Source organism: Hyaena hyaena, unplaced genomic scaffold (assembly GCF_003009895.1).
Source record: "Hyaena hyaena isolate Hyena2069 unplaced genomic scaffold, ASM300989v1 scaffold_530, whole genome shotgun sequence".
In the NCBI taxonomy this organism is placed as follows: domain Eukaryota; kingdom Metazoa; phylum Chordata; class Mammalia; order Carnivora; family Hyaenidae; genus Hyaena; species Hyaena hyaena.
The window spans coordinates 371,371-394,636 of NW_024081163.1; the positions used below are offsets into that span (position 1 = coordinate 371,371).

At 38.5% G+C, this 23,266-nt stretch overlaps 1 protein-coding gene across 1 annotated transcript in view; it reads right to left on the reverse strand.

Annotated features, from left to right (window-relative positions):
• Positions 1-19,923: 19,923 nt before the first annotated feature.
• NLN (neurolysin) overlaps positions 19,924-23,266 on the reverse strand; it is a 103,317-nt gene continuing 99,974 nt past the window's right edge. Inside the window, exon 13 of the mRNA XM_039255535.1 lies at positions 19,924-21,801. Coding sequence (XP_039111466.1) covers positions 21,667-21,801 — 135 coding nt within the window. The 3' untranslated portion in view covers positions 19,924-21,666. The remainder of the gene's footprint in view (positions 21,802-23,266) is intronic.

Consider the following 23,266-nt stretch of genomic DNA (forward strand, 5'->3'; position numbering starts at 1 on the left):
AAAATATCCTCTATCAACCGAAAGCACATTTGGTTTGAATGATTTCTACATCCTCAGACGTTCTCTGTCTAAGGAATCAATCCATTTAGGAAATTACTTCCTAGAACTTGTACTAAAAAATGAAGAAGACTTATCTATCACACTTGTTTTGAGGGGAAAATGGTGCAATTTAGATAAAACATTATAGTGACCAAAATACCTCCCATCTGTCAACTTTATATTCCTCTCATTTGGTTTCACATCATGCACTTTGGCAGGATTCACGGGAGGAAAGCAGAGAAGAGCCTATTTTTACCATTGTTGAAAGAATGCCAATTTGGCAAGGGTGTGGGACAATGGGCACTCTCATACGCAGTAAGAGTATAAATTGGTTTTGCCTTTCTGGAAGGTAATTTGGCAATATAAAGGATATCAAAATTTTAAATATGCATATCTTTTGGCCCAGAAATTCAACTTCTGGGAATTTATCCCAGTGAATGAATTGAACAAATATGTAAAGATACACATAAAGGGCCTTTATGAAGCACTGTTTACAATGAGGATAAGTTTGAAACTACCTCAATCTTTTATTGCTAGGGGATTGATTAAATACATTATGGTATATCTGTTCAGTGGAGTACTTTATGGTACATTAGAACAATCATGCATACTTGTGTTTATTGCTAAGGAAAGGTTTTAAGATAACATGTCTAGTCTGGGTCAAAATTTTCTACACACATAGGAAAAAGCCTAGAAGGATATTCAGCAAAACAAAGCTGTTATCTCTGGGTTGTGTAGTTCAAGTGATTTTTACTTTTTTATTCCTTTTATGTTTTTTGAAATTATACCATGAGCCTGTATCATTTCTTTAGTCCTAAAATCCATGTGTTCTGGCTTGAAAAAATTTTAAAACAACTTAAACAATTGTTTCAGGAGAAAATATTTGCAAATCATACATCTGCTAAGGGATTAATATCCAGGATATACAAAGAATTCCTATAACTCAACAACAAAAACACACACCATGCAATTAAAAAATGGGCAAAGGACTTGAGTAGACATTTCTCCAAAGATGATACATAAGTGGACAATAAGCACATAAAAATGCTCAAAATCACTAATTATTATGGATATGCAAATAAAACTCACAATGAGATATCATTTCATACCAATTAGAATGACTATTATGAAAATAAAAACAGAAAAGAGCAAGTGTTGGCAAGCACCTGGAAAATGGAACACTTCTGCTTTCCTGATGGGAATGTGGCTCTGGAAAACAATACAGTGGTTTCTCAAAAAATTAAACACAGAATTGCCATATAACTTAGCAGTTCTGTTTCCAGATAGATACCTAAAAGAACTGAAAGCCAGGACTTGAAGAGATATTTGCACACTAATGCTCATGGTAATATTAGTCACAATAGCTAAAAGGTGGAAATAACCCAGATGTTTGTAGACAAAATGATGGGATAATCAAAGTGTGATGCGTGCATACACACACACGCACGCGCGCACACACACACACACAGGGATGTAACTCAGCCTTGTAAAGGAAGGAAATTCTGATACATGCTACAATGTGGATGAACCTTGAGAAGATGCTATCCTAAATGATATAAGCCAGACACAAAAGGGCAAATACGCATGCTTCCCCTTATGCAAGCTATATAGAGGGGTTAGGGTCATAGAAAGTACAGTGTTGGTTGCCAGGGGCTGGTGAGGGTGAAAATGGGAGTTGTTGTTTAATGTTATAGTGGTCATGGTTGTACAATGCTGTGAATGTGCTTAATGCCACTGAACTGTACATTTAAAAGTGGTTAAAATGGTAAAATTTATATTACATATTATTTTACCACAATAAGAACATTTTTTTCCCACCCAGCACCATCTATTTCTACCGTGACTGAGAAAGATCTAACTTGTGAGAAAAGGATCTATAGACTTTAGAAAGCAGAAAACTCTTCTTCATCTCAACTCATTTCCCTTGGCCAAGCTTGGCCTACATTGGAAGGTATAAGTAACATTAATCCAAATTAATAGGGATTGAGTTAATCCTCTTCATTTCCTTAAATCCAATTAGGTTTATTTATATGTGACCCTTATTTCTCCAGCTTATACCAGATACCTGAAAGAAAGATATGGAGAGGTTGTGGGTAACAACAGGCAGATGTTTACTCCAGACATGTTTTTTTACCCAGCTCTTTCAGCCCACCTGAAAGTCGGGCTTATTAGTGATCATAGCTCTTCATGTTCTCAGAAACAGTCTGGCTCTTACCAGTTTTTAATCTTTATCTTTAAAGATAGGACTGAGCTAGTAGGAGCCACTACTGCTGTGAGCTCCGTCTATACCACTCTCTCAGGCATTTTCAACACCCTCAGCTCCTGGCTTCAAAAGGAGCATGTACACCTCTCTTCAAGCTGATGGTAAGTCTCTGTCCTTTCCAGAGACCATCTCTCCAGAGGTGGGATCAACTTTCAACTCTGCTGATGGAAGAGCTTTATTCTGGTGGGGGGCTCTTTGTTCCCAAGTCCCCTGTGCTGTTTCTCGCAATGGCACCACTAAGGTGGCAGACAGTGCTTGGGTTAGGACTGGGTGAGGGTGAAGGGCTGGATCACTACAGACCAGTGCTGATGCAGGGAGGGCAGGGGGAGCTGGAGTCCCTGCTCAGTCAGCCCTTGGCAGGTCAGCAGCTGCCTGGTCCTCCTTACGAGGACCTGTGACAGTACCCAGGTAAGATATCTACCCTAAAGCATCTCCCATTCTGTGGCAAGTTCCCTTCTACCACCAAGAGGAAAATAAAACAAAAATAAACACTGGCCTTTCTCCTCCGTTTTACTATTAAAACCCTATTCTTACTTAGTTAAAATTACCTTTTCCTCTAGAAAACAAGGGTGTTCTCTCTACTGTTATAGGCAGGGGCCCCACACTGCACCAGCCATAGTTTTACTGATTGACCCACTGCCCACTGTCTATGGAACCCAGGAAAACCTATGCAAACAGGACTTCTGACTGCCTGTCTTGTACACCCTCCATCCTTAGGCAAATGGGCACATCAAACACTACTTCGATTCTCAAGGCCAAAGCATACAGGCTTATGGGACTTTAGAGCTGAAAAAAGACTTTGAAAAGGGGCACCTGGGCGGCTCAGTCAACTCAGATCATGACCTCACAGCTTGTGAGTTTGAGCTGCATGCCAGGCTCTGTGCTGACAGCCCACAGCCTGGAGCCTGCTTTGAATTCTGTGTCTCCCTCTCTTTCTGCCCCTCACCTGCTCATGCTCTGTCTCTCTCTCCTTCTCTCAAAAATAAATAATAAACATTACAAAAAAAGGACTTTGAAATACAGCCAGTCTAAGTGCTTTAGTTTTTGATGAAATTCAAGGACATTAAGTGATCTGGCCAAGAGCATAGCTATTAGGTACAGAAATCTCCACCATTAAGTCTAGCGATAATTAAGATCTCTCACTTTTTGTTTGTTTTCAATCACTGCTTTAAGTATTCTGAGGGGAGAAGTGAGAAGAGGAAAAAAAATCTCAAATTAGTCATTCTTGGTAGTTGTTCACAACTTGGATGTAAGGTTTTTGCGGTGAAGGAAGTTGAAATTCATGACTATAATGAGTAATTTTTAAAAAGTCAATATTTGCTTAACAGTCTCCCATCCTCGTGGATACTTAAGAGTTTGCAGAATTCTGCATATACCATATTAGCTACATGGACAGAGCAGTTAAGAACTATGGACGATACACCAAAAGAGCTAGTTGAAAAAGAATTTCTGAAAATAAAGTCACTATGTTAGGCATTTATACACATATACACATACAAAAAGCATGCTTTTAATCTGCAATTTGGAAAATTGGGTCCAATTTGCTTTTGGAAAAGGCCCTAGTCTTTGTGACTGAGCCACTCATAATTCATTGATATGGTCTTTCTAACCATCTTCTACAGCTTATATCAAGACTTAAAAGCCTGATGTTCCGTTGGTGGCCACATGAACTTGGTGAGACGGGGAAGGCTTAAGATATTCCTACTAAGGTTGGACAGCAAGATGGACCTGGCTACTAAGATTGACTCCAGAAATCTAGCTAGTTGGGACAGGCAGAGTGACTGATACAGTGACCAAAGGACACAGTCATTTAAATTCCAGAAGTGGTGACCATTGGACTTCCAATAAAACAGGCTGGGCACAGTTGCAGGAAATTCAGGAGGTACTCACCACTCATGACTCAGTCTAAAGGGTGAAGTAGGGGCAAGGGTCAGAAGGATAGAGAAGGGCTTAAGTCTGGGATAATTGGGGTATAGAGATCAATACGAAGCTGATCTTACCATAGGCAGGGAGGGGAGGGGACAGTAACATAACCATAATCATACGGGGCTCATCTCTGTAAACAATCTACATCCAGTTAAGAACATGAACACCTGGGGACTGATCAGCCACAGCCACTATCATTCAGTTGGAAGAACTCACATTTTCAGGACTCCTGCATGCTTTGCATATATCTCACACACACACGCACGCATGCACGCACGCACATACACATACACATACATACACATACACATAGAGATTTATTGCAAGGAAGTGGCTTATGTGATTGTGGGGGCTAGGTGAGCCAGTCCAGAATCTGCAGGACAGGCCATCAAGAAGGGCAGGCTGGAAACTCTCAGAAAAGAGTTGACACTTGACTCCACAGGCATATTTCTTCTTCCTAGAGAAAAACCTCAATTCTGTTCTTAGACCTTTCCACTGATTGGTTCAGGTTCTTCCAGATTATGAAAGATAATCTCCTTTCCTTAAAGTCAAATAGCTGTAGGTGTTGATCATGTCTACCAAATATCTTTAAAGCAACACCCAGATTAGTTCTGATTGGACAACTAGGTATCATATAGCCCAGTCAAGTGGACAAATAAAAGTGACCATTACACTAGTGCGATATCATTGAGTATCTCAAGTATCTGTAGATTTGGAATCTGAGCCCCTGAGAGATAATAACTTTATCCTAGAAAATAGGCTATGGGTTTTTTCCATTATATCATCCTTCCCAGAGGGAGACAAATGAATTCTACTCATTTATCTGATTAACATTCTTAAGATCTAAAACTGTGGGAGAGATAAAACCAAAAACATATTGCCATCTTGACGATTTGTAAATCTGAAAACAGGTGACACCGAGCCTTCTGGTGAAGGACTCAGTGGCATCAGTTGTCAATACTACATAGGGCAGAGGTTAGGGGAGGTGGTATAACTTCATAAACAGAGGATGGACTTTGGAATAAGACACACCTGTGTTTGAATTATAGCTTTACTACTTTGCAAATGCTGACTTGAAGCAAAGTGCTACTTTAGTTTTTTATATATATTTTTATTTATTTCTAGGAGAGAGAGAGAGACAGCGCGAGCAGGGGAGGGTCAGAGAGAGAGGGAGACACAGACTCTGCAATAGGCTCCAGGCTCCGAGCTGGCAGTCAGCACAGAGCCCGACGCGGGGCTCGAACCCACGAACCGCGAGATCATGACCTAAGCGAAAGTCGGACGCTTAACCGACTAAGCCACCCAGGCGCCCCGCAAAGTGCTCCTTTAAAAAAATTCCATTTCTTGAGGTATCATTTGCATAGGATATAATTTAAATGTATATGTCAATGAATTTTAATAAATTTATACACATGTATAATCATACACATGATCAAGATACAGAAGAGGTTCCCTATACCCCTGCTCAGTCAGTTGTCCCTACTCACTAGTCCATGACAACCAATGACCTGCTTTTCTATCACTTTGTATTAATTCATTCATTTCATTTTATTTTATTTTATTTTTTAATATTTTTATTTTATTTCTAGGATAGAGAGAGAAAGAGACAGCGTGAGCAGGGGAGGATCAGAGAGAGAGGGAGTCACAGACTGAAACAGGCTCCAGGCTCCGAGCTGGCAGTCAGCACAGAGCCCGACGCGGGGCTCGAACCAACAAACCGCGAGATCATGACCTAAGCGAAAGTCGGATGCTTAACCGACTAAGCCACCCAGGCGCCCCTAATTCATTCATTTTAAACTAATATTCATTGAGAACTTACTATGTGTCAGGCATAGTTCTGGGCACTGGGGTATGGTAGTGAATAAAACAGACAAAAATATAAGGGAAATATGTGTAGATCATGTGGTAACTTCCACAGGTGAAAATATAGAAAGTAATTGGGGCACATGCTGCTCTTTTCAGTAGGGTAGCCCAGGATCACATCCCTAGGAAGGTGATTTTTGAGCAAAGAGCTGATGGAAATGAGGGCATGAACAATGTGGATACCAGGACAAGAATGGTCTAGGTGGAAGGGGCGCCTGGGTGGCTTAGTGGGTTAAGCGTCCGACTTTCGCTTAGGTCATGATCTCGCGGTTCGTGGGTTCGAGCCCCACGTTGGACTCTGTGCTGACTGCCAGCTCAGAGCCTGGAGCCTGTTTCAGTCTGTGACTCCCTCTCTCTCTGACCCTCCCCTGCTCACGCTGTCTCTCTCTCTCTCTCTCCTAGAAGTAAATAAAAAATAAATAAATAAATAAAAAGAATGGTCTAGGTGGCAAGAACAGCAAGTGCAATGGCCCACTGGTGAGTGGTGCTGAAATGTTTGAGAAACTGCAGAGAGTCCAGTGTGGTTGGAGTGAAAGGGACAGAGATGGGAAGCTGAAAAAAGTAAGAGAAGTAAAGAGGTCCAGGTAGGTTGGGGCCCATAGTCCACTGTGAAAATTTTGACTTTTAATCTTAGTGTAATTGTGAGCTGTTGCAGGGTTTTGAGCAGAGGATTTGACATATTGAAAAGGATCACTCTGGCTGCTGTGTTGGGAACTGACTGCAGAGGCCACGTGCAGAATTAATGTCACGTGCCTGGTACATAGTAGATGTTCAATAAGTTTTAGCTATTTGGAGGTTGTTAATTTCTTAGCAAAAAATGAGGCTGTGACTTCTTTTTGTGTTTCTTGTTTCTGTACAGTGCAAATACAAATCCATTAATTTACACAACAAATATTTGTGAATCATGACTATACTGGGTGCTGGGGAATAAGTGTTGAGTTAAAAAAAGATAAGACTGCAAATTCATAGAAACAGAAAGTAGGATGGTACTGGGATGGGGAGAGGAAAATAGAAAGTTGTGCTTAATGTGCAGAGTTTCACTTTCACAAAATGAAAAAGGTCTGGAAATCGTTTGCACAACAATTTGAATATACTTCACTGAACTATACCCTTGAAAATGGTCAAGATGGTAAACTTTATGTTAAGTGTTTTTACCACAATTAAAATTAAAATTCTTTTTCAAAGTTTATTTATTTTGAGGGAGGGAGGCAGGGAGAGAGGGAAGGAGGGAGGGAGAGAGGGGGAGAGAAGGAGAGAGGGAGAGAGGGACAGGGAGGGAGAGAGAGAGAGAGAGAGAGAGCGCACACACAAGCAGAGAGAGAGAAGAGAGAAAATCCCAAGTAGGCTCCATGCTGTCAGGGCAGAGCCTGATGTGGGGATTGATCCCATAAACTATGAGATCATGACCTGAGCCGAAAACAGTGTCAGATGCTCAACCGAATGAACCACTCAGGAGCCACTAAAAATTTAAAAAATATAAATAAATAAGATTTAGGGGCATCTGGGTGGCTCAGTCGGTTGAGTGTCCGACTTCTGCTCAGGTCATGATCTTGTGGTTCATGAGTTCGAGCCCCACACCCAGGCTGTCTGCTGTCAGCATGAAGCCTGCTTCAGAAACTCTGTCCTCCTCTCTCTCTACCCCTCCCCAGGTCTCTCTCTGCCCCTCTCAAAAATTAACATTAAAATATATATATAAAGAAATGTTAGGGAGGAATAAGTAGTTATAATGAAAACAATAATGGTGATTTACTGTGACTGAAGGGCTACTTTAAATTTAAAACAATGAAGACCAGTAACCAAAAGAAAGCATTACCTTATTCATGTAGAGATGTATTTAGGTGTCTGTTGCCTGACTAGACCAGCAATATCCCTAACAATATGAAAATGAAAAGTCTTACTTCTATATTCCCGAGGATGTAGAATCAACTATATAGTTAAAAAAAATAAAGCCATTTTTCTTTTTGTCCTACTAAAAGTAGATATGTGCTAAGTGCATATGTGTGTATAACTTAGGTATGGGTATACACACACACTCCATACATACATACTTCATATACGCTTGCGTGTATGTATGTATGTATATGCATATGCACATGCCATATTAAACAGAGAAGTGTCTGCTTGCTTATCCAGCTTATTTACCGTCCAGGTAATAAAATGACCTTCATTTAATTTGTATTCTTTCCTGTATTGTTTTAATTTTTGTTGTTTTATTATTATTATTTTTTAAATGTTTTGTTTATTTCTAGGAGAGAGACAGCATGAGTAGGGGAGGGTCAGAGAGAGAGGGAGTCACAGACTCTGAAACAGGCTCCAGGCTCTGAGCTGGCCGTCAGCACAGAGCCCGACGCGGGGCTCGAACCCACGAACCGTGAGATCATGACCTAAGCGAAAGTCGGACGCTTAACCGACTAAGCCACCCAGGCGCCCCTTTTGTTGTTTGTTTTAAAAATGTTTACAAATTGTTTTAAAACTGAAAACTACAACAACTCTACAATACAGTTCTGGTATATGAGTTGGTAAATGTGAAATGCTTGGAACATGTGTAGAACATAGTATTAGTAAGTAATGGCCGTTATTATTCTGCTTATTACTGTGTCACCCGTTAGGCTCTGCTGTAAGTACTTTACGTGTATTTTCTACTTTCACCCTTATAGATAGTGCGGATGCTGAGATACAGACAAGCTATGCCAAAGATTACACGATTTTTAAGTAAGGAGACCATATTTTACAGACAAATGTCTTTTAACTCCTTTAACATAAATGGCTATTTGTTTATTACTTTTTTAATGTTTATTTGATTTTTGAGACAGAGAGAGCATGGGTAGGGGGTGGGAACAGAGACAGAGAGAGAGAGAGAGAGAGAGAGAATTGAAGCAGGCTCCAGGCTCTGAGCTTAGAGCCCAATCGAACCCACAAACCATGAGATCATGTCCTGAGCCAAAGTCAGATGCTTAACCAACTAAGCCACCCAGGCGCCCTATAAATGGCTATTTAAAATGCCTTGACCTTGTACTCGAGTAAAAACTCATTGCTGAGAATATTCTCAACGGATACTATAAATATATAACTGCTTTATGTGATTCAAAGGAATGATATAAATTTTCATAAGGTTTCTGAAGTATCACTTCAATGAGTCCGAGAACTACATTAGAAGATGTGTGTAATTTACATAGTGAACTAAAATTTGTATCTCAAACTTCATAGCAAAATTATTAATTTTTTATAACATATAAAATATTACATATATAAAATATAAATAAAATATATAAAATATAAAATATAAAAATAAAAACATTTTTATAAAATTATTAATAATAGTACCAGTTTGCCCTTGAATATCAATTTATAGATGACAAAGCACATTCGCATATGTTGGCTCATCTTGAGCTCCAAAACCACTCAGTGGAGTGGTATGGCAGGCCACACATTAATATCATTGCTTACAGCTGAGGAAGCTGAATCATATATGTTTGCTGCACTTAGGACGTCTTTGTCCACAAGGCACAAAAACCCAATTCCCAGTGGTTTAAACAACATAGAAATATACTGGCTCACTTACTTGAACGCCCAGAGGGTCTTCAGACTTGACACAATCCAGCCGCACTGACTCTCTTTATAGTTCTCTTGATTCTCCCCCTCATCAAAGATTGGTTTCATCTCGAGCCTCATGCAGTTCTGGGCTTCAAAGCTACACACGATGATGCCAGAAGAGAACAAGGTTTTTTTTTCTTGTCACTTTGTCTTGAAAACTAGGAAACCATCCTCGGAAGTCCTTAGCAAGTTTTTCGTCTCTTATCATTGGCCCAAAGGAATTCATATGCCCATTCCTGAGTCACTTATTGGCAAAGGCCATGAGATTACCCTTAGATGAATCAAGATACTTGATGAAAATGTGGACTCTGTTAGGAAGGAAGAGCAAGGGGAATAGTAACGAGCACTGGCTGAGTACTACAGTCTGGAAGGAGTAGTCAAGAATCCAAAGCAACTCTCTTAGGTTCAGTCCTGGGGCCAAGGGCACCACTGAGGTCATGAGAGCAGGACTCAGGCCCTAATTCTCATATTCTTCATATTACAACCTCAACTTGACTTTCATTAGATGAGAATGCTCGTTTTTGGCTTTTGTGGGGACACCCAAGGGGTATCTTTAAAATATTTGAACGGAGAAATGATCTATGCCTGGATTTTGCAAGATTTAAGTCGGATGGACTGGTAAAAACTTGCTTTGAAAGCCACCTTTTGATAAATCCCTCAGTATTATATCCAAGTATATACAAGTATCCCAAGTATTACACTTATTTTTTAACTAAAAAGTATTTCAAAGAATAAAAAAGAAAGCTTTATGCACTGGATTTTTAAAGAAAAAAATGATTGAACTTATAGTTGAAACACCTTGAGTATCTCTCCCAGACCTCATTCTTTTTCCCTCACCAGAGGAAATCCTATTCTGAATTTGGTGTCCATTTTCAGGTGGATATTTTTGTACTTTTACTACTATGTATAGATCCAACATAAGTAGTATTGTTTTAAATACACACACACACACACACACACACACACACACTAACTTTATATAAATACTAACCTGAACATATCTTTCTGCAGTGGGATTTTTTTTGCTCAATATTTTTTTAAAGTGATACCTATATTGATATATGTAGGTTTAGCTCACTCATTCTAATTGAATTATATCCTATTATTCATATCTACCCTAGTGTATTATCCACTCTTCTATCGTGCATATTTTCATGGTTTTCGCTGTTTCAGAACCCCAGACAAAGCTCTTGTGAGCATTCTGGTAGATATCTCATGCTACTCATTTAGAAGAGCTTATCTGGTACTTATCTTGGAATTACTGGACATGTTCATCTTCAGCCTTAATAGTTCTTGTCATATTGCCCCCAATCTGATGGCTGCGATGTGGAATTACACTGTTGGTTTCAGCAGTATAGTAGCGTCTACTTTCCCTTTGGTTACCTATGCATTTGAAACTCTTCAGTTTCTTAAATTTATCCTATTTTCTGCATTGGAAATTTGTTTTCGTTCCTTCGCCATGGAAAATTGTAGTTCCTATTATGACTATCTTCATCTTGATATGTCTTTTTCAGTCAGTCTGTTTTTTCCTTTGGAAATACATTTTATTATTTACTGAACACCATGAAATGACGAGAGGAAAGAAATAAACACACACATTCAGACACTCGCCACTTTCTCTCCAAATTGTCGAGATCAAGTAATTTTTTTGATAATTTCTGGCTCATTTGACTAAGTATACAATGTGATCAGAATTTGTGTTATTTTGTATGGAGAATGGAATAAATATATCCCTCTTTCTTCTCACTGGAAAAATCCTCAAATCAGAAGATTTAAGAATAGTACTGATAACCAATTAGTTTAATTAGTATCTGGCAACTCTGTTTAGCAGAATTCTTGGATTTGCACCTGGCTTGTAGAGACGGCCCTACTGAATGATGCCACTTTAGCATCCTAAAGCACTGCTCTATTTTTACACAGTGTCTACCTACGAGACTCAGCAGCACTTGGATGTGCTGACAGTAAGCTCCCTGAAGACTTTCCCTGGATTTGGGGGAAGAAATAACCGTCAGTAAATAAAAATTTACGCCCTATTGTCCTAGGAAATGCAAAGGCAACCCAATAAACAAACATGAGATCATATTTCTATTTTGGTTGAGGGCAAGGGAACACTTAATCCTGAGCAGCATGAGAGAGAGATAAGAGGAAATGAAAGACACATTGATTGAGATTGTGCTGTTTTCCCTTGCAGTTTGCTTTGCAAAATCCAGATGGGAAAGGAATAAGCATTTACTTCTCTTGCTTTCCATGCTTACCTTTTAACGGTCTTAGCATCAAAAGAAATACCTGCCCTGAAACTGTATTTTCTTTACCCAAAGAATGTTGGGTAAGTGAGAATGTATGAGATTGTGGAGGGGCAGGGTGAGCTGTAGGGGCACCGAGAAGTATTCAAAATAAAAATCAAGATAAAAAGGATAATTTCCATGACTTGAGAAACATGCCCCTGATGAGGGAGAGTTAGTTATGTTGGTTATAGGTTCCTAGAGAGTTCACCCACACCATTTATCCTTTTGTTTATTGATTAGGCTGTTTAGAAATGTTAGAGACGGTTGTCAAGTTTGCCAAACAGTTCCTTTTATTACTTCCTCTAGTCTCAAGATGACAGCTAGATTCTTCTGGCATCAACAGTAAAGGTCAACTTAGGTAATGTTCCACTAAAACAAGACTACAAAAATTTTTATATGTAAGAGGTAATATGGAAGGTTTTAGGAGGTTTTTTTAAGTTTATTTTTAAGTAATATCTATATCCAACGCGGGGCTCGAATTTACAACCGTGAGATCAAGAGTTGCCTGCTCCACCAACTAAATTAGCCAGGTACTCGTAGGAATTTTCCTCTAACTTCACACCTTTTTATTAAAAATTTTTTAATATTTATTTGAGAGAGAGAGAGACAGAGAGACAGAGAGAGACAGAGAGAGACAGAGACAGAGACAGGCAGACAGAATCCCAAGCAGGCTCCAGGCTCTGAGATGTCAGCACAGAGCCCAACACAGGGCTCAAACTCACAGACTGCAAGATCATGACATGAGCTGAAGGCAGATGCCTAATTGACTCCAGATGCCAGGTGCCCCCATACCGTTTTATTATTAAAGGTGGGTAAGACCTGAAAATTTGTTGGAAGTAATTAGATATTCTTTTATATTACTTTTGAAAAGCAAAACTCCCCCCACTTATCTTGAATTAGAATAATAATGATAATCAAAGATATCTTGATGCCACTTTCTTCTCTGAAATATTAGTGGTGTTCCCCTCCCTTTCGATTCCTGAAATTGTTCACAGCCAGCACTTCCTGATGTTAGGTTCTTGACCCTGCGTTCTGACACTGACCTTCCAGCAGTTACCTTCTGATAGGCACCTTCAAACTGCAGCCTCCATACCAACCTCTGTCATTACTGTCTCCAGTACCAGGAACTTCTGTGTTCCTAAGTGGCACTTCTGCCTCACCCTCTCCTGGCTATGAGAACCCTTCCAGCTGCTGGATCAGTGACCTTAACTTGGGAAAGCCAGTGTGTTCAGGGGGAGAGAAGTATATCCTGAGCACATGATCCATTTTCTGATGTGATGACTTCATTTCTATTATCCCAGAGGAATGCAGCAGGCGTACTGACATTTTGTCTACTGGCACCACAAACAACAGTGTGTTGCTGTACTAACATGCCCGGCTAAATTTGGCTATGGTCCTGAGAATTTTATTAGGTAGACAGAGGAACTAGTCGGGTCTCTGTAGATGTGAAGACAACTACACACCACCCTTATAAAAGAAGTTGGCATTAACTAGGGGAAAGTTAAATTAGGATTCAAAACATTTAACTAGGGCTTAGTGGATGTTCCACCTTAACCTTGAACTTCAGTAGATAAAGGTCAACCAGGTAGCAGTCTGGCTTTCTGGAACAAGTATTTAATCTTACTTGAAATTTGGTTGACAAGTTAGGAAAGAAGCCAAATCTTTGAGAGCTCTTGCAGATTCTGCATACATTTTAAAAAGGCATTTTCTTTTAGGGGTGGTTGTATATAACGTGCCCCTATCCTAGTCCTTCCAAACCTCTTCTTTAGCATACAGCTACGACCATAATGACTGTCATTAAAATGGGATATTGTGAGAAAAGCCCTCCAAGCCGGCACGGCCTCACTAGCTGTTTTCTGCCTCAAACCTCTGTTGTGCTCCAAATGGGATTTGGAGACATTTGCTTAGAATCTTCCATTCATCTAATTAGTCTTTTGGGAGAATGACAGATGAAAGAAAGGGAAGGCAGGAGAGAAGGTGATGCTTCATAGGCCTGGTTAGACCACAGGATGTAGCTCATATACTCAAGAATTAGTGACATGAAACTCATTACACAGAAGGACTGAGCTCTGTGACTTTGGAGGTGCTGTCTTCATTTAGAGAAGTCAGCATTCAACTCCTATTTCCCTATCCTTTACTAAGGTGGAATTAAAAAAGGAAATCCAAAGTTGGAGCTTCAGAAAAATTTCCCTCATCAGGCCCCCTCCCCCCATACCAAAGAAACATACTGGGGTATAAAAGGGATTGAAAGATGAAGTCTGAGAAATTTCCCTCTTGCCACCTGATCCCGGTTAGAAATTCACTGGCTAACTCTGTGCTGCTGACTGAACAAAACAGAGGATAATAGCCTCTGGCTGAAGATTTTATAATTGAAGCTGAGGCAGAGTGGGCCATGTGCGTGTTTAGAACAGTGATTGCATTGTGAATCACAACACAAGTCCCACTTGTCAGTCACACAAATGTTTAAGACTGTAGAAAGGCATCTGATTTGGGACAGGGATGACAAAATGGATCTTTTGGTTTTCCCCACTTAGCCCTGAACACAAAGGACTGATGACTGCTTTGTTCTGGAATAAAGTCTTACATTCCTTATAGGACCTACCCAATCATTAATAGAGAAAGAAAATTCCTGTCTGGAATTATTCCTACCACTTTCTCAAAGGAGCGAACTTTACTCTCATCACTCAGTGGGGGGAAAGCAGTATGAATCAGATTTTCTTTTTGCTTTGTTTGCTAATCATCACTTTTCCTTATTGATTTTTAGTGACTGCCTCAATGTTGAACAATTGTAGTAAACAGTATTAAGACACATGGCTCTAATTTGATAATGCCTGTCAATACTTAAAAATGCCTCTTCCCTTTGAAACAGGAGCTACATCTTTAAGAATTTATTTAACAGACAAACTGACAGATGTGGAAAGCTATATATTTGAAAAGATAATCTTGGCAGCATTGTGTGTGATGTCTGAAGAGTGAAAATGACCTAAAAGCTCATTGACAGGAAATTGATTAAATTATGTACATTTACACAGGGAAATGGGGTATAAGTTTATTTTTTATTAAAAAAATTTTTAAATGTTTTTATTTTTTCAGAGAGAGAGAGAGAGAGAGAGAGAGAGAGAGAGAGAGAGAGCATGAGCAGGGGAGGGTCAGAGAAAGAGGGAGACACAGAATCTGAAGACAGGCTCCAGGCTCAGAGCTGTCAGCACAGAGACCGACGCAGGGCTCAAACCCACAAACCGTGAGGTCATGACCTGAGCCAAAGTCAGACGCTCAACCCACTGAGCCACCCAGGTGCCCCTGGGGTATAAGTTTAAAGTCCAGTTCCAGTCCTTCTCAAGAAACTTGGAACTTTGAAGTTTTTTTAGTCTTTCATTGATATGCTTAATTAATTGCTATCCCTAGTTAAGGAAGTTGTAAATAATGGGCAGTAAAGGATTGAAGACTTGGGTGCTTTTTCTTCAGCTCTTATCAGTAGCAATGGAAAACTAACACTGATGGGAGAAGAAGCAAGCAATCTTGACTACTTCTGGTCAATCTTTAAATAGCTTGATGGGTCATCTTAACAGCCTAATTTCTGACTTATAGGATGTATCAATGCCTCTTGGGCATATCATACTTATCAGGTTAAGAGGAGTTCCATGTCAGTCTTCTAAGGGCTAGAGGTTTATAACCATTTGACTACAATGCATAAACAGGATTAAAGGGAATATTTCATCTCTTACTTGTAAGTCCTTTAATCATAGGGCCTGAGAGACTCCTGGATATAAGAAAGATGGAAGGGTACCATTTAGTCCAACTGCTGACAAGCTGAAAAAAGAGGAAATCAACCATTTTATTAGAAACGTCTGTGGTACCAGGTGGCATGGTAATCATAAAATTTGGTGGCACAAAAGTCAAATTGTACAATGGAATCAATCATTGTCAGGAAAAAGAGGAAGGTTTTTAAAACATACCTTTCTTCTATAATTTATCTCAATTTATTTCCTTTTCTCACTACATTTAGGCAATTTGAACTCAGGAGTCTTTGTCATTTTTTATAACCTCAGTGCCAAACTCAATGCCTGATACATAATGGGCACTTTATAGTTTTCAAAATGAATTAAAAAACAACAGTTTGAAAGAAAATTTTTTAAGATTGTTCTTAAATTTTTCTGATTAATACTAAAGAGCCTTTTCCCAGAAAAAATGCCCATCTCCATGTACGTTAAAACTTCAATACAATTTTTGGACAATCATGGACATCTACTTTTGCTCTTCTTTTCATAGATCTTCTAGGGAACCAAAGATTGTAGATTAAGAAATTCCTAGGTTTAGAGTACACAATCACAGAGAGAAGTGGAGGAATCTTTAGAAGTATTTTCTATTCTCCAATTTTTCTTTTACAAAATGAATGTTTCTTTCATCTAATTCATAGAGAAAGTCTTTCAGTCCCTAAGGATAAGAGACTCTTCATGTGGAAGGTATCAAAAGATTCTATCTGTGTAGATTCATATCTATATAGGTAAATCCATCCTTACAGCAAAAGGTAATTTCAAAGGTGTGTTTATATAACAAATACTTAGGGACTATTTACCATAAGTCAAGGGACTGCAGAGGACAGGAGCTATGGGGTTATACACAATGACTCAGAAATCACAATATGGTGGAGTGCAAGTATAATAAACTGGGTACATGAGTTCGATTTTGGCCTCTGTGTATATTTGATGACAATAATGATGGGTGGAATGGGAAGAGAGCAACTATAAATTCTGTAAAGGAAGAAAATGCAAGGGCAAGAATTCTTGGCTTTATTATGGTCATATACAACTGACCTCTCATCCTGTTACCAGATTAGCCATAAAGAGTCTGATAATAACCTCTGGATAAGCACTGACTACAGAAAAGGAGTAAGGCAACACAAACTATAAATGCTTAAACTAGACATCTGCCGTATGGGCAGCTGCAATCATCTACATGCCATTTCTAAGATCCAGCGTGTAAACGTTTCTTTCACCTGAGTAATGTTTTTCTGATGAAGATTATATATTTGTTGCATCTTAAACTTTGGGGAGACCTCAAAGCTGATTTGGTATGAAAGCCTACTCAAAGGAGGAATGCACTCTGTAACATTGTAACATAAGCTTTGCTTGAATCTTCATTAACAGCAGCAGAATATATTTGCAGTCAACAATAATTCTTAGAAACAGCTTCCTCACCTTGGACTAAAACCTCTTTATATTTTCCAACCATTTTTCTAAGCTTTGGCTTCCGGAGATGTAGAATAACCCTATCCTTTCTGCCATACCTTAAGTATTTGAACACAGCTTTCATTTGTGTTGTTGGATTCATCTTCAGGCTGAAATTCCCTTTCTTCAATGTATTCCTCTTGAGAAGTATTTTCACAGTCACCACCTTCCTGTTCCTACTCTTTCAAACACTGTAATACTTGGTCAAAGTCTGCTTAAAATGTGACACCTAGAACAGAACATGATATTCTAGCTGTGAATGATCTTAGCACATCTGAGTCCAGAGGAATTCTTTTGATCTGGACACAACCTTCCATCAACACACTCTTAGAGGCTTTTATTCTTACCTCTGTTCCTCTCCCAGGTGTGCTGTATCGTGCACTTATACTGGAATTTGGTCAAATAAAACTGTCATGTCTTTTTTTCCTGAGTACCATCAAGTCAAGTTTCCCCTCGGTTTACCTTAGCAATGGAATGTGTCTAATTTTGTCTTAAATTTGCTTCAGCATGGAAATAATTTTAAACCTTAATGATAACATATTTAACCACTGCGGTTCTGTTATCTATAAGTATGATAATACCTTCTGTAGGATTTCTTGTGCCTTCATCCAAAGGATTGGAAATTTTCTTTGGTTTAATGTGAATCATTACTCAGCTCTCTTAGGTTGTTTCAATTGCTAGGAATCCACCTCGCTAATGATTAGCCATCTGAACCACAAAGATTTCAAGAGAGATGACAGGTTTCTTGTCAGATTCAGTGAATACGGTACCTTTAAACCAGTGTAAGCCATATAGTTTCTCCAACAACAGATGCTAGGGACATTTTGTCACTGCAGTAAAATTTTAGGTGAGCCTCCAAGCTCTATGAAATAGGCAGCTAGAATGCGTGCCAGGTCATAGGAGCAGAAACAAGAGAGCCTGTGTCATATTCACCATTTACCTTTTCTTGTACATACTTGATGGCCCAGATGGACTGGATCTATATTTTATTAGGAAAGGCAACTATGAGGTAAATTCAATCAAATAAAAGCTCAAGAATCACTCACTGAAGAGAGATATGTGTGAGGTTCTGTTCACTGCCCCAGTTTTTCAAGATTTTTTTCCAAGTCTCCATGTATAGCACTATTGTGGGTGTGTTAGAAAAGGCTACACTGATCTAGCATTTAAATTTTCTAAGCTTTACCTTTTGCCTTGATATAGTTGGGGCTAGATTAATCACTTAGGAGGCTCTGTTTCTGGTACAAGTTTCTCCATTAAAGACAAATGAACTCTGCACATTGACTCCTTTTCAAAGAAAAATAAAAGCATGTATTTTTTCCCTTTTATTCTCATCAAACATTCATAAGGGAAGGCATAATCAATTTTGAGGAGCTACCCAATTTCAGATGTGAGATCTGTAACTGTAATAATGTTGTAGTGAGAGAAGAAGGAAGCCTTGGTCACTTCATCTATTCAGATGATATAGGGTTTCTCTTTTTACACTTTTAGGAGCTCAGTTAACCATGTCTAAACCTAATTTGGGGGATTAGTGTTTTAATTCAATTCCCTCAGAGCATGAAAAATTCTTCCTGTACATGAAAGCAGAGGAAAAAATGAATAATCGCCATAAACAAACCAGATGATCCATTGAGCAGGCAGGATTGTTATAAACATTAATTCATATACAAAGGCTAAAGGCAAAATGGGAAACAAGTTGTTTCCTTTTACTTAAGGGAAGTACAAGTATAAACTCTTATCATTTAAAAATTAAAAAAATATTTTCTCTATTTTGGTCTTTTACACAATACAGTTTGTAAAGTCTACAGAGCTACAGATATCCACCTTTCATCTTATTAGATTTAGGAAAGCAAGATTCTCATGTAAATAGCTCAGGTATTTTTAGTTATTCATTTTAGGTAATGTGTAGCATTTGTACTAAAGGGAAAAAAATCTACATTAGGTGGCAAAACATCATGGCTTTTTTCCTCTTGGCTGTAGTAACTCAAAACAGACCTAAATATCCTGGATCAATAATCAAGACAGACCTTATTATGCGTTGCTCAGCTCACAAACCTGAAGTGTAGGTTGGCTAATTACAATTTTTATAGTTATCCACCATTCAGAACCTTACCAACACTCTATGCTCTGATCAGAAAAAAAAAAAAAAAAGGGAAGAAAAAAGAAAAGGTTGATAATTCAAAAAGGCTTTCAAAAATTAGTCTTTAGAGGTTGCAACTATGTGGATGGAACTAGAGGGTATTATACTAAGCAAAATTAGTCAGAGAAAGACAAAATCGTAAGACTTCACTCATATGAGGATTTTAAGATACAAAACAGATGAACATAAGGGAAGGGAAGCAAAAATAATATAAAAACAAGGAGGGGGACAAAACATAAGAGACTCTTAAATAGAGAGAAGAAACTGAGGGTTGCTGGAGGGGTTGAGGGAGGGGGGAGGGGCTAATGGGTAAGGGGCTTAAGGAATCTACTCCTGAAATCATTGTTGCACCAAGTGCTAACTAACTTGGATGAAAATTATAAAAAATAAATTATAGAAAGTAAAAAAATTAATCTGTAGTTTTGAATTATTCTAAAGAATAAATACTTCAATTTGTTGCCATGCTTTGGTAGATTTTAAATGTCAGATATGGACTCTAAATAAAAAGAACATCAGAGCACTTTTGTTTTCTTAGGCATTTCAGTTTTAACATTAAATTATGAAAGAAATGTGAGTTCATTCTCATCAATAATAACGCAACTTTATTGTGTGCAACCTGTTTCACACCAAGTATTAGTTTTTCCATGTGAAGTAAGTTAAGATTTAAAATGATAAAGTTATTGTTAAGGAGACACAGAAAGGCAAGAGAAAAAGCTGAAGAGAGTTTTTGTCCGAAACTGGAAAACAAAACACTCTGGAAGGAAAAAAAAAAAAAAAAGATATGGGAAGAGTACCACAGGTTCCTAAGAACAAAAAAACTACTTTCGGGGAGAGAAGGGCCAGGCGATTATTTCAGAAGGGAGGGTAGCATTTCATGTGCATTTTTAACATAATTTGCTTGGCAATAATAATCCTGGAATTTTCTTCTGTGTTGTTAGAGCTCTTAATTTTTCCCACTGTCTATAATTTTATTATGCAGCATAACATATGTATATTTTTATTTAGCACAAAGTCCATGTGTCTAATTTTGTCCCTCGCCAGCAAAGTCAGACTTCAGATACACAGTGGGAACCAAGTGGAAGACCTATTAGAGTACATTTAAAGTTGGGATTTTTTAATTAAAATATTTTTATTATCTGGCTTTGGTTTCCTTACTGAATAGACTCCTAGGGAAAAGTAAGTCCTGTGAGTTTACTGGTCTGCTGTAGAAGTATAGTTTAGACTCAGTAATGAAAGTTAAAGAGAAATCCAAAGGTTCACTTAAAATAAAAAACACCACACAAGATAGGTTATGAAATCCTCCTCCCTGTGGTTGAGGTTAAGCACATGTAACACTTTGGAGCGGCTGTCCTCAAACACTTCTTTCCAGAACCCACTCCTCTTCAGAGTTTCTGAACTTCTTCCGCACTACACCACCTTCAGCTCTCTTCCCTAAACTGCCATTGGTGATATGTGTATCTGCCACTTCGGGTGAGATGGCAATAAAGGAGGCAAAGTCTGTACCACTTATCATAAACAAGAGAAGAGAAACATATCCTTGGGCTTGCTTTAGTGTTCCAACTGGCAAATACGCCGAAGGACTTACAATCTTGTACGTTGTGGTGGAAATGAACTTCTGATACAAGATCCAAAATCCTCTAACGCAAGACACAAAAGCAATATACATCAGGCCAGTTCAGTTAAAACTCTTACTTTTTTTGGTACTCTCTGACAGGACTTTAGAAAAGACAAATCCCAATGGTGGAACATAATTTAAGTGTGGCAAAAAGGTGGAAATCATGAGGCCTGAAATCCAAAGATAAACGCATTTTTGAGGCATATTCCCCTGGCCCTTAGGTATGTGGGCAAAGAGGTCATGTGTTACCGTGAGACAGAGGGTCAAAGGTGACGCAGGCCTCCAAGAAAATATTTACCAGAGGAATGTGATGCTTCATTTATCAGTTCAGAAATTCCAAGTACAAAACTTCAAGATATAAAGAAAGATCAAACTATATAATGTGTATGATTCAATTTAAAAATTCTTAGCCCTCTTACATTATATTATCTAGATTACAATAGTAAAAAATCAAATTACATTCATAGGAAACTTTTATAAAAAGAAATCAAATCCATTTTTATGAAATTTTATAGTACAATTATTTTCTGATGGGTCTTTTCTTAGGTCATGGTATTTATAATTCCATTTACATCTGTGTAATTTTTCAAAGTGAAAAACAAAAGACAGTCAATAGAAATCTAAACTTTCATTTGCAAAACTCCCTTCAGTTTCCAGTAACACATGGTGATGTCGACTTGTCCTGCAGACATGTACCGCTACCAAAGATTCCCAGTTCACGGAGCAGGTAGGCCTCTACTCATTAGGAACGCTTTTTGGTTTGGCTCACGTTTCAAGAAATTCTGGAGCATGTCCATGCCGTCCAGAGATCCCCCAGGTTTCAGGATTAGGTTTCTGTATTTCATTCCAACCTAATAAAATAAAACATCACGCCTAATAATTCATTGTTAAAGCAATTTTCCAAATCTGTAGATGCAAAAGAAAGAGGAGGAAGGGTGAAGAAAAGGGGACTTTAACTTTACTCTATCTGGACATTCTCTTTTGCCTAGACTACAGCACTGTAGTACTGAATTATTTTGGTAGCTAAAGCTTAAGCCCCCAATCTTCTACGTTCCCCTTTATTACTGTTTTGTCTCCTTAGAGTCTCAACAGTGAGCAAACAAATAAAAAATAGCCAACAGAATGTATAATAGACTCCTATTAGGTAGCCCATCTCAAACGCTATTTTAGAAGAGTTAGCAAAGCAAGTGTTCAAGAAGGCCACAGACAGGGGATTTGTGTACTGCCAAAATGGGTCTGCTATATTTTTACAAGGGGTTTATAGAAAATGCCTCATCCTTAAGGACAGCAGTGGGACAAGAGCACATGTCCCAGGTGTAGGTTAAGATATTTCTGTGCGTCCAAAGCCAGGATTAAGGACTTTTGGAAAGTTTTCTTTGGGGAGGAGATCTGCAATCTTGAAACACATTGCAGTTACTCTGCCTTTATTTATACAAACACAGCAGCAAATCAAGTAAAAGAAAACACCTGTAATTCAACATCAGTGTTATTCATTATTTTCGCTTCCTTTTCATCAACCTTTTAGGGATACAAAGCAAGACAATTCAGGGAAGCATAATTCCAAATATACATATAAATAAATAGTTCACAGAGTAACACTTTGAAATTTATATCCATTATATCATTTGATTAATATGACTAAGTCTTTTTGACAAGAACAGCTAGAGAATTTTCAGAGACAAAAGTAACTTCTGACTTATAACAATAACTCTATTTGGTACAACCATCCGAGATAAGTCTAGTCAAACTGTTGAGGAAAATAAAACATGGATGAAGTTTACCAAGTTAGATACAAAAGTATTTTATGCCATATAGCATCATAAAATAAAAATTTGGAGGTTTATCTTTTTGTTATTAACAGAAATCATCTGCAGTATTAATCCTGACAGGCTAACATCAAACTTCATAGTCTAGGCTGTGATTAGGAGTCAACAGTCAGTTACATTCTTGTAAATTCTAGGGCAGCAAAGTCCAACAGGAATATAAGACTCATAGATAACTTTAAATTTTCTAGTCATCACATTTTATAAAGTAAAAAAAGACCATTCAAGGGGCGCCTGGGTGGCTTAGTCGGTTGAGCGTCCGACTTTCGCTTGGGTCATGATCTCGGGGTTCGTGGGTTTGAGCCCCGCTTCAGGCTCTGTGCTGACTGCCAGCTCAGAGCCTGGAGCCTATTTCAGAGTCTGTGTCTCCCTCTCTCTCTAACCCTCCCCTGTTCACGCTGTCTCTCTCTCTCTCCTATAAATAAATTAAAAAAAAAAAGACCATTCAAATGGTGAAATTAATTTTTAATTTTAATAAGATTATTTTAACCAG